The following is a 17,743-nucleotide window of genomic DNA, read 5'->3' on the forward strand; positions in this document are numbered from 1 at the left end:
AGCAGGTGCTTTTATCCAAAGCGACTTTGGATTGCATGACAAGTAGCCATTTGTTTTATTGGGAAAATGGAGGATACAAGCTAAACCCAAAGAACACAACAAAAAACACCATGGAGATCAGTAACAATTATTCTTTTTTCTCTTTTACTTTGGTCGATCTTTCACTTGAGCTTTTAAAGAATGCGACTGATGACATTAAAAACATTGATCTCAGCCCCGATACAAACATTCATGGCTAATCGCTATGCTAACAGCCAGACCATCAGAACCAAAGCCAATAAAAAACATCAGCGTTGTAGAATTATTTAACCTGTTCGGTGTTTATGAGATTAAATACAAAAACCTGTTCAAACCTGGGATTTAACTCGTTTTTGAAGGGGGGTGCACTATATTTTTGCGACCACTTTATTGCTTAAGTCAAAGGAAAGCTCGGCTTCATATCATTTATTTAACAAAAGAATATGGTAATCTCCTTCATAACTGCTCCCGGTGCGGAACACAGTACAGTAAAAGTTCACAGATAATCCATTCACCACAACATGGTTCTGCTCTTTTTAGGGGAAATAAACGGATTATATAAGCAGTGAAAAAGTGATTTCACTAGAAAGTAACAACATTTTCTCGTGTTTTCTTCTCACCTTAGGATTAGCAAAGACACACACATGACTACACACACACACACACACACACAAAGAATTCAATTTGGAAACCATCAGTGGAGCGCAGAGGAGAACTGGAAAGTCATATTGCTATAATGCTCAGATAATCAATCATTCTGACAGTTTATTGGCTTTATCACTGTACATACCATTAAAATGATGTCTGGCCCAGATTGTCAGGGGCAAACATTAAACAGGGCCAGGATTAAAATGCAGATCCCAAACACACACACACACACACACACACACCTTTCCTACTCTGACGCAGGAACTGCACACGGCGGCCGACTAAAGTCTGGATCTGCTGTCAGAGGAGACGTCGCATCAACACGACGCCGCGCTGATAGTGTCACGCTCAGGAAATGCACGGGCTTCCGTCTATTTATCACGCGCTGTAGTCACTCAGCGCACTAAAAAAGAGTGATAACAAACGAGGGGGAAGAAAACATCTATTAATCTCAGACTCACTCGCCTAATCAGACATCGCTGGCAAACGGAATGACACGAGGCGAAACCCGCCGCTCGCGCCCAAACATATTAATACCAACACTTGTGCTGTTAAAAGTCATTTTTGGTGCAGCGAGCGGAGCAAATATCCATATTTCAAAGAGATCTTGACAGTTAAAAGGTTGTTAATGGGCATTTAAATGCTGCTGCTGCCGAAAGGCTGGCAGAGTCACAAAGCACGAGGAAATATCTGCTCTCTCTCGCTCTTAAAAAAGCTTGAATCAAAGGTGTGTAACGCAAACATGACATTAAAAAGACAAAAAAAAGTTTCGCAAAAAAAGTCTTTGTTCACTTTCTGTGAACTTTGTTTCGTCAGGAAAAAAATCTTCTTAACATTATTTATATCACAACAAAATTATTTTGTTGTTATATCTTTCAAATCTTGTTGAATAAAGCTGAAAAGTGATTTACTGAAGTTTACTGCTGCAAAAACCCAGGATTCTGTTTCTGTTACAATTATAAATTTGGGATTTCATGATAAATCTGCATTATTCTTTTTGTCTTTAGTGAAATCTCTTTGGTCCATAAAATTCAAATGTTTTTTTTTCCAAAAAACTTTTCAGAAAGAAACTGCAACATATTTTATATAAACTTTATATTTCACTGAAAAAGAGAAAATGGATGACAACAATTTTAAAAATGATAACTAAAATTGTTAATACTTAAAAAATTAAGTTATTTCAAACTAAACTTTCCTAATTACATAAAACTGTCTTTCAATAACTTGCTGACTTTAGTCTAAATAAACTCGTGTTACCAACTAAAATCATAATTTTTAAGTTTGATGAACCATTTTAAATTTTTTTCAGTGCATGAAAATAGTTGGCGATTCATTCCGTAATCGATTAATAATTGATTGACCTCCATTAAAAAATATATAAATGATTACATTACAGAAGTCAAAGGGTCAAACAAACCCTCAGGTCTCATGACTCGACACAAGATTGTTGCCGATGTCATTTCCTCATTAGCGGCGTCTCAGAATCCCAGTCACGACACAAAGGTTTCACTTCACGGAGTTCAGCTCACAAACAACAGACATTTCACATCCAATTTAAAGTCAATATTCCAAAACGATTGGAACTCGGCCCATAGCTCACCAGGGCAATTATATAATATCATAAAATAAGTTTGCTGCTTTGTTTTGCCGCCTTTTTTGACTTAAACTGAACTTTGTGCACAACTTACTCTGCTGCACCAAAGTCCATAGAGAAAACCAGCGTTTTTCTCTGGTCCACTGCTGCCTCGTGTGGACACTTTGAGTCACTAAGAAAAATCCGAACACATGTTTTTGAACCCCAAAGTCAAAAAATAACACATTTGAACTTAGTGACGGAGGCAGCAGTGAATCAACTTAAATCACTGATTTTCTCTATGGGATTTGGTGCAGGAGAGAAAAGTGAGAGAAAGCTCAGTTTCCAGTCAGACAAAAACTGTGTTAAACTAAACGAGTTAAACTTAACACTGAGATGAAGCAGGAAACATGTTCTTAAGATGTCGTACAAGTGAAGCGGCCATGTTTTCACATGAGAGCCAGTGTCACGACCTCGAGACGACCACGTCTCACAGAATGTGAACAGAACGTGCAGATAATTGTCTCACTGTCATTTTAATCAGGATTAACCTTGTTAATCAACCACCACAGTGTGAGACACAGACACACACACACACACACACACACACACACGTTCCTCTCATTAATCTCACAAACAGAGAAAACAAACAGACTGACTGGGCCTGACATTTTTTTGTTCTCTCATGAAGTGAAACACAGAGAAAGGCTTGGAATGAAGCTCGCACATTACGAAAGCTATTATCCTCAGCTGCCAGTCTCAGTGAGAGCCAGAGAGAAATCTGGTAATCCAAGACTAATAAGCAGAATGAGAGGTGCAAAAAAAAGAAAGAAAGAAGGAAAGTAGGGGACTGGGTCAAACCCTCCCTTCCTCTCAATTACTGACAGACAGTTGAGAATATGAAACGAGACTGAGAAATGAGAAATATTCATACTGTGTCTCTGAATCGTATTAAACCCTGACAAAGGAAATGGATCGTGGCTTCAGTTTTGACAGTGGATCAAATCTGACAAGATTTTTAAACTCAATCTCCAAACACAGGCCGTCTGTGTCATTACCCAGACAAAATAGGATGTTCTCATCTCCGGTTATGAAGAGCGAGGGAGTGGAGAGATTTATGACTAAAAAGACACAAATTGACATTTTTCAAAAAAAATAAAAAGGCTGTTCAAGCTCTTTGCTTTTAATCAAATTATCCGCTGAATAGCTTGATGTTTACAGCGACGCTGCTGCTGCTGCTGCTGACAAACCCATGGAAAAACTGCAAATGTGACGAAACTCAGGCAAACTGTCACTGCAGGACACTCATCCATCACCCCTGAGGTCTGCAGAGTCACTGGAACAGTCAGTGGAACCATCCAGTACCAAGATGACGGTCTAAAGAAGTCTTTCCCAAACCTTCTACATGGGAACCCAATTTTTAAAGATGACAAACTGTTATAGCAATATCCATCCATCCATCCATCCATCCATCCATCCAACTATCCATCCACTTATCTGAGACCAGGTGCAGAAGAGACTTCCCTTTCCCTCCCCACATCAGCATTACGGGAAGCCCACGGCCAAGTGGAAAGGGAACTTAGCTTATTTTGCCGGTTCAATTCCCCACCAGGTCAAAAAAGGGCTTGGGTACCCAACCCCCGGCCACTGCTCCTAATTCTTGGAGGGCCTCTAGTAGATGATGGTTTAAATACATAGAAGGGATTTCCCCTGTGGTCCTGATAAAGGACCGCTCTGTGTGGTGGATCCCCAGGTTCTCCAAGGCCAGTGAGGAGATACAATCTCGCTCTACCTAGTCCTTGGTCTCCCCCCCCCAAGGTCTCCTCTCAGTTGGATGTGCCAGGAAGATGGCCTCCTTACCAGGTGCCCAAACCACCTCAACTGGCTCCTTTCCACATAAATGACCAGCAGCTCTACTCCAAGTCCCCCGGATGACTGAGCTTCTCACCCTGTCTCTAAGGGAGACCCCCGTCACCCTTCTGAGAAAACCCGTTTCGGCCGCTCGTACCTGCAACCTCATTATTTGGGTCATGATCCATCGCTCATGACCATACTTGAGGGCAGGAATGAAGATTGACCAGTAGATCTAGGGCTTTGCCTTTTGGCTCGGTTCCCTTTTCGTCACAACGGTGTAGCAGAGCAAACACAATACCGCTCCCTTGTTCCCTCACTCGTGAACAAGACCCTGAGATACTTAAACTCCCTTCATTTGGGATAAATCCTCATATCGGAGTAAGCAACTGGGAACCATGGCCTCTGATTTAGGGGTGCCGATTGATGCAAAAAGCAACCATGCAATCCTCCGGCCACCAAACTGCAACCCCTCCAAATCTGTAAGACCTAATATTTAGATTTAGTAACTGAATGATTTGCAAGAGATTAATTATAATTTAAAAGTTATATAATATTTATGCGTATGAATCTTGACTCCAATGTTGAGAAATGTTTCCAAATTTTCCAAATTAGAACTCTCCCATGACCCATCTGTGGGTCCCGACACAGTCTTCGGCAACCACTGACCTAAAAGTAAGTGACTGCTGTAGTCATGTGGTCGTGTCAGGGAGGTGTTTCCTGTGAGACTTTACTCACTGGATTATCTGTGTTTACTCGTGTTATTTGCACTGTACTGCATGCGAGTAAACCCCGACCACAAACTGTTCCTGTCCGACGAGCTAAACCACATGTGCAGAGACGTGAATGTGGTGTTTTTACGACACAGGACTTGAGTTGCAAATTTTATACGATATGCGTCACGTAGTTCAACAATCTTCGAAAGTGTTGATCGACCCTTTTCTTTGTCTGCAATACATTTAAAGTGCCATGCAAGTAGGGTTGGGTTCCAAACTTGGTACTTTTAATGGTACTAACTGAATCACCACTAAGTAAAAATTCATCAGGTACCAACTGTTGGTACCTGAAGGTACATTTTAGTTAAGTTGTTGTGATTTAGAGGTGTTTGATTTATTTTTCAGCTCAAAAAAAAGTACTAAACGGTACCCATACTGAATTAAAGGTACTAATACTAATACCAGTAACAATAAGGCTCTGGCCTCCAAAATTCCTTCTTTTAATTTGACCTTTTACAGTTGTTATTATTAAGACTTTTATTTCAAAATAAAGTAATTCCAAGCCTTCGCACCACATTTACACATTCTGCCCAGAGTCTCATGAATTTCTAAAACTGAAATGATAAACAAAAAGCAGACACTTGCATCATGTGGTAAATTTGGTCATACAAGCTTTTTTTGGCTTCCGGATATTTCTTTTTTTGGGGTTCGTGGTACCTGGAGCATCCTCCGGTGGCTGCACCACTTCAAAAACACAGCTCATGAAAAAATCAGGAGGCCTGTCTGACATGTGTCCCCCTGCCCTGATGGCATGCCAACACCAAAGACCTGCATTGATTTTCTGTAACTCCGGGTCGGATTAGCCATCTGCAGGGATTAGCTGCCTGTGCAAGGCCTCGGGCCTCGCTATAAAACTAATAATTAATTTAAACAGCCGGGTCCATGGAAGGATGCACTCACTACATGTTCACAGCGTGAGGCGCTGAGGATGAGTGACGGACTGTCTGGAAGATTCTCTGTGAAAACACATCATCGCTCTCAGTGTGTGAGTGTTTATATATGTACTGTATATATGGTGTTTATATACTCATATTCACTTTAATGGGCAGCAACAATTCAGCCATTACTGAATTACTAAATCAAATGCCAACAACTTTCATAATTCATAATTGATTGGTTCTTTGACTTTATTTCTATTATTAAATTATATATATAGATCAATATATAGCTTGCTAGCTCACTATATAGTTAGCTATAGATACATATATTGTACTATATAGCTTGCTAGCTAGATAAAGAGCTAGATAAATGTATGGCTATAGATATAGATAAATAGACATTAAGAATACAGGGTTTAGTTACCGTTTATAATATTTACATTTGAATCAATAATAAAGTCACAAACTCTGTATTTACAGCTCTTTACTGAGCTCCTGCCACACCGTGGCCCCCAGACAACCACCATTACACATTTGTAAAAGTCCATGCTACAAATGGATATGCAGCTATGTTAATTGGACATATTTAACCATTTGTCTGAGTTTAATTACCTTAAAGTGTCATAAAAACCTCATCAGAGGCCAATTATGACCCACAGGGAAGTCGTTGTGCTGATAAACTGGGGCAGATTAAAACTCACTGAAACAACAAAAGGTCATAGAGATGCGGCGCTGAAGAGACGATAGTGTAACAAACAAAGAGAGCGCTTGTCTTCAGGCTGCGTGACAGAAAACATGGACGGCTGAAATAATTGCAAACAAAGCGAGCTGTTGTCACCGAGCCATTAACAGAAGCGCCTGACTGGAATCAACACTGTCACCTGCTAATTAACTGCTGCTGCTAATACACTAACATTCACACGCACACAAGGAAAACACAGAACTGTCAGAACTGAGAAAAAACAATAACTGTCGTGATAATAAGTTAAGATTTTTATGCAAATAAAATGAGGGAGAAAAAGCATTTTTTGATTTGTTACAGTCACAATTAAGGACGAGATATTCCAAATAACGTGATCGCGATATAAATGTGCATATTTATAGATATTTATCATAGTATATCGCACTTTAAGAGCTCGTCTGTGTATGAAAACACACACACACACACACGTGTCTGTGGACATAGTTACGTTGGTGGATGTCCTTGAACTCTTGCAGCTTGATTTTTGAAAAGCTAAAAAAAAAACAACGTTATTAGTTTCAAAATAAAAGCCCTCTTGTTGACACCATGCTGTACACTGTGTAATCCCGGGGTTGTGCGTCTCTCACAGTGAGAATCAAACGACAACAAGAACAACGACGGAGATCTGAAGGGACGACGCGGTAAACGATGGACACAGTGGAAGATCAGATCCTGATCGGACGTGCTCATGAATCAGATTTGGGCCTCAGTCGAAACAAGACCTTGTTCCACTTTGGCTCGTTTGTGCTCTGTTCTCGAGCTTCTTCTTCACCTGGAACTTAGACAAACTCCTGTCACAACAGGAAGTGAGGACACAGTGACAGTTATTCTCAAAGCTTATCATGGATTATTTAACCTGATCCTGCTCTGAGAACCCGTCCCAGTTTATCGACATGCGTCTCATAGTTTTATATGAGACGCATCAAAGACGCCGCGGTTAACGGATTTACTTTGTTTTCACGTTTACGAATTTTATGACTATCGACAAAATCCACATGTCGTCATTTAATCCACGATCCGAAACAATAATCCTGCTGCTGCAAGTTGAACACTGGAATGTTCCAGGATCAGCGTTTTTATATATTTTATCTGAAGTGAGACAAAAACAACAGGAGAAATAAAAGAGCAGCAGCAGCAGCAGCAGCAGCTCATCAGACTGCAGCCTCTTCCTCTTCCTCTTCCTCTTCACCTACAGCTGCCAATAATGTTTCACCACAGTCAGAGAAGGTAAAAGGGATTTTCTCCTGCTCTTCACAGGACTTTGATCTGACTTCCACACAAACGGCCCTCAGATCACAGGCCTGCAGACCCTGTTGGGGCCTCTCTCTCCGCCTGGTCTGCGTCCCTGCGAGGATTCCTCCTCACCCTCTGTCTCCCCTTCATCCCCTTTCTCCTTCCTCCTCCTCGTCTTCTTCTTCCTCTGCTGCTCGGTGCTTCTTTTCTTTCCTTTTTTTTTGGTTGAAACATCTGAGTGCAGACATGTTCTGAGCTTTTTCGAGGACCCAAGGGCCCCGAGATCCAGACAGAGGGAGAAAATAAAGAAACTCGACAGTGCCCCCGGTACAAACGCTATCTCACCATAAACCACTGGGGGCAGAGACTCTTAAATATCACCAAACATCTGCACAGACAGAGGAGATGAGAGGAGTGTTTGGTCTCGTCGCTCACACATTCACTGCGCTGTCAGCTAATGGAGCAGTCAGCGGCGCGCGGAGGAGCAGCGGTGATGGGGAGTCGACGCGTTTATCCAAACACGCGGCCGGCGTTTAATGAGTGAAAACAGAGAATAACAAAACTGTGCCCAAACCACTGCTCCTTGTAGTTTCCTCAGCACAGTCGTGTCAGCAGCAACCCGACATGAAACGTGCCGTCACTGTTTCTTATCTCAACGTGTCCCTGGGTGGAAAAGTGAGGCAACAGCTCACTGATGTCTTGCAGCCTGCTCTGACCATTAAAACATATTTCCATGCTGATGGATGTCAGATGTAGCCTCAAACAAATGAAAGCCACAGCCCAACTTTTGATTTCTGAGCACAATCCAGAAAAAAAGTACAGTTTTCTAAACTTATTCTTCACGGAGGAAAATATATAGAAGAATCTAAACAAGATCAAAAATAATCATTTAGGAAAGTGGAGAAGAGGAGTGAAGCCAGGTGAGCTTCTGCAATATGTTTGATCCGTATCACGGTCTCTGGGAAACACGACAGTCGGTGGTTTTCAGAAGTGAAAGCTGTGAATGATGTGAGTTAGTTTATCCAAAATGGAAACAGGAAATGAGTTACAGCTGCTCCGAGAATGTGGCACAGCTGTCCAGGACCAGAGACGGTTTGGACGGAAAAGGGAAAAAAAGGAGGATTCACCCAGGAACTGTTCAGGGCCTGAGAATGAAAAACCTCATTCAGTTTAAAGTCACAGTACACGTCACAACACGACTGCCAGGAAAATCCATTACACCAAAGATTCACCTCACGTAACCTATCAAAGCTTTATCTCAGCATCAGACTTTGTGCCGCGCCGTAAAACCGCTCACTCTCTCACACCAAAGTCCACAGAAACACACAGGAGTTACTGAAGTGTTATTTTCCCGCTTCTGTGATTGAAATACTACATTCAGTTTGATCTCAGTGACAGAAACTGACCACACGAGGCAGCAGAGAGCAGCAGCTTCCGTGTCCCTGTGAGCTTAGGTTTGGTGCGAGATGATGGTCATTTTAAAAACGCCAGTTTCCCACTGAATAAGTCGTCTAATGACACGATAAAGTGGTGAACACATGTTTAAGATGGTGCGCGGGAACAAGAACCCAGGTTCTTACCCCAGTTATGGAGAAAAACGTTGTAAAAGTAAAGCTTATAGGTGACAAATACACATGCAGAACACACTTACATACACTCATGAGTTTTAATATCATAATTATGACTTTAAATGTCCTGCCATGTTTTCACCGTCTGTATTATTGCAGAATTGTCCCTTTAAAAGTGTCAAACTGTGATTTAACGTGACTGGAGTCACTGTGGTTAAAAGACGATCAAATGACGGCCCTCGTCGTCTTTGCCCAAACGTAAACTTCTCTCAGCGATGGAGAGACGAGCCGTTTCCTCTAATAACAACTTCCAACTGCGTTTACGGTCGGAGGATTTATTCGTCCTGACGACGTTTATCACGAAGGGAAGAAAAAAATCTAATTCAAAACATGGCAGAAACAGCAATCATGCTCTAAACTCTTGGCACGGACTGGACTCGTGGATCTGTCTCTGCTTTTCACCCCTGGGCTTTTTCTCTGAGAGATTGAAAACCATTGCGACCAAAAATTGCCGAGACTTCACCGAAGGAAGCTCCTTTGTTCTTCTTCCAAAAACCGGCTCCAAACCCACCTCCTCTTTTCTTTTTTTTCCATTTGGGACGCGGCCAGGAAGTAGAAGTACGGCTGCCGCTCTGGATGCTCCAACCTATAATGTGTTCCATGCCTTCCAGTTGCTTACATCATCAATCTGGGAGAAGGGTGAGCGTGATTGGGGTGAACATAAACAGGATTTGAATTATGGGTTTGAAAAAACGTCATTTTTGTTTAGTTAAACGGGGGAAAATGCTTCTAATCATTAACCAGTTTCCAAAAACAATCTGCGTTCAAGAAACAGTCCAGGTTTGACTGTGCTAAGCGCTAACTAGCTTGGGGACGTGGATGTTTGGTCTCAAAATTGGGGAATTTCATAAAATTAGCATCTATAATATCTTAATAATGTGTTTATTACTTAACATCAGTGTTAGATAGATTTTTTGAATTAGAAAGTGAAGTTTGTAAATCGGTCACTCTCCTGAACCAAATCCCATAGAGAAAATCAGCATTTTTATCTGGTGAGAATATGAGAGCTGCAGGCCTGCTGCTGCCCGAATACTAATACTAATACTAATACTAATACTTTAGTGTTTCCAAACACAGAAGTGACAAAATAACGCATTTGAACTTCGTGATGGAGGCGAAAGTGGCTCAACGACTCCTGTGAGCCGGTGTGTTAAAATCGTTGGTTTTCTCTAAGCGTTTCACAGAGTGACAAAAGTGCGTCTAACATATCCTTAAAATGTTGTAGAGTTAAGATTATAGCGATTATATTAGGTGAGTATTTTTGAATTGGCTTAAATCTGTTTTTTTCCTGGTTTTGAAAGCCAAGATTAGCACGTTTAGCACCAACTATGTGTTTTTTTACTTTTACCTGAGATTAATAATCTCTTCAACGAGTGAAAGTTAGACAAAACAGGTGCATGCCACTGGAAAACCACATTAACGATACATATAGTCAGTCCTTCAGTCCTGGAGCTCATACATCCACACTTCAAAAACCCTTAACTATCCCTTTAAATTGCAGATGTAGGATTGAAGAGCCCAGAATCTGCTTCACAACATCAAAATAATTCCCGCACATCTTCAACTTCAAGCGCTAATCTGGTTACTGTCGGCCGAGTGCCAGTCCTAATCATCTCCACTTTAATGCTCGCTTAAAATTACACACCCTCGTGTCAGGAGCCGCGTAAACATTAACTCGACACCAAATCGTCTACTTACTAAACATGTCACTAATTAATTATACATCAGACTTGTTTTCTCCCTCTCATATTATTTACATGGTGTTTCAGCAGAATCCGTGTAATCCTGCTGTAAAACTATTTAAAAAATGTCATTAAATATGCACCAGAGTGGAGATCTTAAGCCGGCGTCGGCTGCAGCGCGGCACAGTGGATGTTTACGCAATATCAAAATAAAAGCCTGAGCTGAGCCGGTCAGAACGAGTAAGACATATGGACAGTTTGTTTTTCACTCGCCAAACAGAGAAAGAGGGAGTTTGGTCCACTTGGGCCCCATCACGTCAAATCAGAAAGATCCATCACACCGACTTTGTGCTCTGCTAAAACACTGAGGAAACATATTGTAGATTTTAAGAGGCTTTTTTTATTATTCAGCCAGACCGTGTACTAAAACTAATTGGATTTCTGTCAATGGAAAAAACTATTTCCCTGGGACAGCTTTGAAGTGGATAGCTCCGACGGTCGGGCGGTGCCACATGCCAAGCACCGCGGAGGGAAATTTAATCGCCGGTCAACATGAAATATTAAAATAGTATGGTATCAGGCTTCTTATGGCGCAGCCAGGCAGTAAATGAAGCTATATTTAGTGGGTGATAATTGAAATCGTCGCCGCAGTCATTACCACTGACAAGTCTCTAAATAATACCCAATAAATCCCGTCCTTGACAGCTGAAAGAAGAAAGACACAGAATCTCTTTTACTTTCTTTCCTCTCCACAAACTCGTCTTTCGCTTCCTCTTAAAGCCAATAAAATGTCAGATCCTTCTTCTTCTCCTCCTCCTCCTCCTCCTCCTCCTCCTCCAGAGCACGTTGGCTGGATGTCAGTGCGGCCGCCGCGAGCTGGAGGCCTGTAAATCTGCGGCAGAGCGGCACACCATCCGTCTTCAGATATACAATAAAAATAAAAGCTAAAAAACTGAAAGAACTGTGTATAATGTGGACAAAGAGGAAGAAATAAAGATGTTTCATTTCATCCTGAGTCCTCGACCACGAGCTGGAGGAAGACGAGGGTGAAGGTTGTGGGAGTCTCGAGAGTCACAGACTAAAAAAGCACTGATAAACTTCCACGTGCACCACGAGCACGAAGACGACTGCGTCATCAACGCATGGAACCGCGTGCACAGAGCGTGTCGTGTGTGCGTGGACAGCGCACGGGTGAAGTGGACTTCTGCCACCAGTAGGTGGAGTATTGAGCAACAGAAGAAGTCGTCGCCAGGGAGAGTCATCCGAGCCTCGACCTCGGCTGACACCGCGACTCCCTGTGCCCGACGGAGCAGCTGTGAGACAGCAGCATCGTTCTCTTCTTCTTTTTTGTTTCACATCCACAAATGAACTCGTGTCAGATTAAGAAGGAGCTGGTGAGAGTGAACGCAGCCTAATGTCAAAGTTCTATTCAGGATAACGAGAAACAAGCCTGGATCTCACTGGACATCACGACTTTAGTGTCGGATTTGTCTTTTTACGGAAAGTTACGGATTTTCCAAGAATCCTGTTCTACAGGTCGGAAGATGATTGTTTTAATTCACAGGGTTTTTTTATCACTAAACCTTTCAAAAGTTCTTCTCACGACTCGAGTCATCACGTGTGATTCTCAACAATCATCCTCAGTTTTCAGCGTCACAATAACATGAGATACGACCTCAAAGTGGAGAGACGGAGGACGGAGACAAGTCGTCCATTAAAACTAACAACCTCGCCTCCGTCTCCACGTCACTTTCCCTGGAGTTCATTTAAAGACAGAAGAACATCCCATAGAAGGAAAATTAAAGCACTGTGTGTGTGTGTGTGTGTGTGTGTGTGTGTCCTCGATATGAATAAGTGATTTCCTGCCAGACCTCGTCGCTCTCGTCCCTCCTGGTTTAAATCTCTCTCCCCTTCATTTATGACACAGATCAGGTTATCGGAGTAAATCGGCCTAAACAGAGCTGATAGATGGAATATGGAGCAAAAACTACGGCAACACTGTTCCCACAAACACACACTCTCTGCTCTCACTTAAGTGATTTGAGGACTTCATGCCGCCATGTTTCACATCCTCTGCTGCTAACTGACACTTTATCTGCATAGCGGCATCTCTGCAGATTGAACACTTAAGCAAAGACAATGACAGCCTCTCTTCCCGTTGTCACTTCTCATTCTGGGATCCCGTTCAGCGGCTCTTACTGGGCTTCTGCTCCTGCCTCTGCCTCCTCCTCCTCCTCCTCCTCCTCCATCAAACATCCACACTCTACCTATCTTGGATTTCTTCTAAAAAGGAGCACTTGATGCCTGTGACATTCATTTGTCAATTAGCAGGCCCCCTTCCTGTGTTGACACGCCGCGAGTTGAAAGACAGAGCGGCGCCCGTGACGAATTAAGAGAGACAGATGAGTGAGGCGCGAGCGCCGCGGTAATGCTATAATGTTCTTTAGATATGAATATGAAACGACACAGCTGACAGGCCGTACAAGGTTTTTATTTCATTTCTCAGTGTAGCGGGGCCTCCGCTACTTTGTCTCCTTTTGTTCCCTTTTCATCAGACGACTTACATCTCATTTCTGACAGCCGGGCCACATTTAGAGCACTTTCCGCTTCTAAGGCGCGAGTTAGCATACTTGATTTGTCATTAAAATGCAAAACGCCTGCCATCGCTGACATCGTCTGGGGTGAGCGCGCATGCATGCACACACACACACACACACACACACACACACACACACAGGTTCATCTACAAATGAACAAAGGTTCAACATGGACACGTCCATCTATAAATGTCTGTCACGTCAATGTCCAACAGTTCTGTTGACAGGCTTCAAACTTGGCAGCTGATTTTCTTCCCATCATGATAAAGTTCAGTTTGGTACAGTTTGGAATGGTAAAGTCTCTACATTAGTTCAGTTAGAAGTCTTTTAACTTGAAGTTTAAAGAAAATAAACCTGATACATTCTGGCCTTTGTTATCATCTGTAAGCATCCGTTAAAAAGGCTAAAAACGTGTGTAAAACACTTGATTCTAATGAACTCCAATGACACTTAGTCACTAACTTTTTATAAAAGGTTAAATAAAACATTATTTTACGTTTCTACAGTCGATGGAATTCCAAAATATAAAGAAAATCAAACTCACATGAAATATGCAAAGTCCTGCTGCGGATGCATTCAGGGAACCACGTAAATGTCACTGCTGTTGCTGCCACCTTGTGGTAATAGACGTCGTAATGATATTATAGTCACAAGCTGATTCAGCACTAAACAATGTTTCATTTCTGAGTTAAATATTGTGCAGTTTTGTGCATTTTTAATATTGTCATTGGAAATGTAATGTAAATCCTGTTTTTAATGGGATTAGAATCTAGAATATCATCTTTTTCATGCTTCAGGCGTCTTTATTCTATCCAGCTCATCTGACAACACCTTCAGAATCACTTAAATCACATTTCCTCTCTGTTCTGATGCTCGGTTTTAACTTTTAACCTGTGAATAAATGCATGAAGTCGATGCCACGTGATTGGCTGCTAACATATGTGTATTAAAACACAGTTGGACAGGTGTACCTAATAATGTGAACTCTGTAATGACGGCGTTATATATCATGAATCTTGAGTCTCCAGCATTCAGGAATGTTTTTCACAGCACTTGTCAGTCGAAGGATAACGTGTGTGTGTGTGTGTGTGGACGTCGTGACCTCGTCTCGGTGTCGTCTCAGTCTCAGCAGTTGTAAACACATGCACATGTTAGTTAGAGTCGGGCGGACGAGGCCTTCAGCGTCGCCCGTGCACGAGTGGGAGACGCTGTCAGACTGCGCCGCCGCGGCTAATGTGCTTATTTCTGTCAGCGCTAGTGACAACGACTCATCCACGAAACTGACACTGAGTCAGCGGCGACGAGCGAAAGCACTCGCATCACCTTTTAACTCACTCCTCTGTGTGTGTGTGTGTCTGCACATACAGCATGTTTATGTTTGTGTGCATGTGTGAGTATAACTGTGAGTGGCTGGGCAGGTAATGGCAGGATGAAATAATGGAAGCACTGTCACACCCACACCTCTCCATCTGTGTGTGTGTGTGTGTGTGTGTGTGCACTGCAGTGTCAGGTCTGTCTCATAAATGTGTGGAGACGTGCGTCTCAGGAAGGATGCTGTCTTGTTGTTGGCCAGTTTGTTCCAGGTCAGGTGTGAACGAAACACACACACACACACACACACACACACACACCACACACACACACACACAGTGCCTACTCTGGTTTTTTTTACAGCCTCACAACGATGTGTTATCACTAATCTTGGCACCCAAATTTCGTTGTCCACAAAATAACGACAATAAAGGCTATTCTATTCTATTCTATTCTATTCTATTCTAATCTTAGCCATCCGTCCATTTTCCACCACTTTATTCGACAATCTCAGCTGATGTAGGACAAAGAAAGGTGGAGTCACACCCTGGACAGTTCACTAGTCCATCACAGGGACACACATAGAGACAAACAGCACACACACACAGGGACAACATGCAAACTCCACGCAGAAACGCCCTTGTTCTGACCGGGTCCTGAACCCAGGTATCGTTGCTGCAAAGGCGAGATCGCAAACCAGTTTTTGACAATAGCAAAATTTAATCAAATCAATGCCATAGACTCATATTTTGTGCTAGTCTTGCTACAAACTAGTAGCTTCTGTGGCTGAGGACACATTCAGAGACAGGTTTCTGTCAATAAACTGGCTTTGGTAGGACACATTGACCTCTAGTCTACTACTACTCCACTACTCTACCCCTGGATTTCAGAAACTGCTGATCTGACCTAGAAATTTCAAGCACAACCATCTCTAGACAAGAAGGTCCAAAAAAACCTAAATATCTCCTGAGAATGTCCAGATCCAAATTCTCTGGACCTCGTTACCCAAAACATCTTGTGAAACATCTTCAGTCATTAGCTGTTGACAGCAAGTTTGAAGTCTGAAGACTTCAAACTTGATTCCAGCAAGTCCAGATCCAATTCTCTGGACCTTGTTCTCGACAGATTCACCAAAAACATCTTGTGAAACACCTTCAGTCATTAGCTGGAGGCATCTGGACTTGCTTGAGTTAAGTTTGAAGACGTTGGACCTCTCTCCTGAGACGTCTCATCTCTTAGATGAGCGGCGAAACGTCTTCAGACTTAACTCCAGCGAGTCCAGTCGCCTCCAGCTCCCTCCTGAAGACGACCTGGACGAGACCGAGAAGCTTCTCGTGAAACATTTACAAACGAAAAGAAAACGACCTCAGGACGCGTCTGATCTGATAATTCTGTGTGTCCGTGTTTCCACCGTGTAAAGACGCTGCGTGTCGACGGCAGAGAAGACGAAGCTGCGTGTAAGAGAAGACTTCTGCCCACCAGCCAAAAACCACCGATCAATAATCCACTGATATGAGGTCCAAGCGGTGGGAGCAGCACCTCATTACTCCAGACTCTGCTCACACCCGGGCCTTTGAAGTCCAGTAATGATATCTGACGCGCCAGATTAGAGCCAACGGAAAATGAATAATGAATTAGCGTTGTCAATATTTCAACATCTAAACATCAGGTCCTTAAAGTGACGGCTTCAAGGGCGAGGGAACGTAACGGCCGTCAAAAACCAGACGCACGTGAGATTTGTTCACGTCACTCTACATAAAGCTGTTAGCGGTTAGCACTTAGCTCCTCTCAGGTAACATTAACCAAGAGTGCACTGTAAAAAAATGAAATCATGTAGCATTTCCAGATTAAAACACTGGATTTCCACATTTTTCAGGTAATGTTTGTTTATTACATTATTATTATTACATTGTTGTCTTAAGTTACACATGTGACATTTTTACAATAAAAACTAAATAGTAGGAATAGAGGAGGAATAATGATTTTTACCGTTTGTTTTCACATTCATATATTATTTATATTTGTATAGATGTTATCATTATATTAGTCACAGTATCATTACTTTATAACTCTAATTAACTTCTCGGCCTTGTGTTTTACATTCAAACTGATTTCAATAAAGTTTTAAAAAAACCCACATGTACGAGCAAAGGATTGTGGGTAATTGTCTTGCACCAATAAGAGTTTCAAAACTTCCTTCTCTTTTTTTCAGAGTCATGAACGTGGAGTTCACGGAGGACGAGAGAAGATTCTCAGATTAAGTGAACATGGATGCTCTCAGATTAAACTGTTATTGGATTATTACGTTACTGAGTTTCAAGAAGGATAAAAAAAACCTGGTTCTTCAGAGGACGACGTGACTTTAATAAAAGTCAAAACTCAAACTCTTCCTCACTGACATTAAATATCATGATGATGAGAAAAAGCAGCTTCTTGTGTTCACAGATTCTGTCTCACTGCAGATTATGGACATTTAAACACAGAGAGACACACAGGACATTATGGACAGGGACAAACACAGCGTGATCTTACCTGAGCTGGTTGAAGCTCAGATCCAGTCTCTTCGCTAAGTGTCCATACTCGTCCCCGAGGAAATCTGGGATGTCCTCGCAGTCGTGTCCGATGTAGGAAATCTGTAAAAGAAAGAACAATAACAGAGAAAAGTGTCAGATTAGAAATTGAATACTAATTATTGTAACATCAGTTTGAGTAAATATGAAATAAATACTGTTACTGAAAATATCCAGAGCCAAATAATCCAAACATTTACCAGAGTTTAGGATTAAAATTAGATGCTAAAAACACT

At 42.1% G+C, this 17,743-nt stretch overlaps 1 protein-coding gene across 1 annotated transcript in view; it reads right to left on the reverse strand.

Annotated features, from left to right (window-relative positions):
- The window catches only part of lrmda (leucine rich melanocyte differentiation associated), a 269,062-nt gene that overhangs the window by 250,139 nt on the left and 1,180 nt on the right, over nt 1-17,743 (reverse strand). The window contains exon 2 of the mRNA XM_058651825.1: nt 17,470-17,570. Coding sequence (XP_058507808.1) covers nt 17,470-17,570 — 101 coding nt within the window. The remainder of the gene's footprint in view (nt 1-17,469; nt 17,571-17,743) is intronic.

This window comes from Solea solea, chromosome 15 (genome assembly GCF_958295425.1).
Source record: "Solea solea chromosome 15, fSolSol10.1, whole genome shotgun sequence".
Taxonomy (NCBI): domain Eukaryota; kingdom Metazoa; phylum Chordata; class Actinopteri; order Pleuronectiformes; family Soleidae; genus Solea; species Solea solea.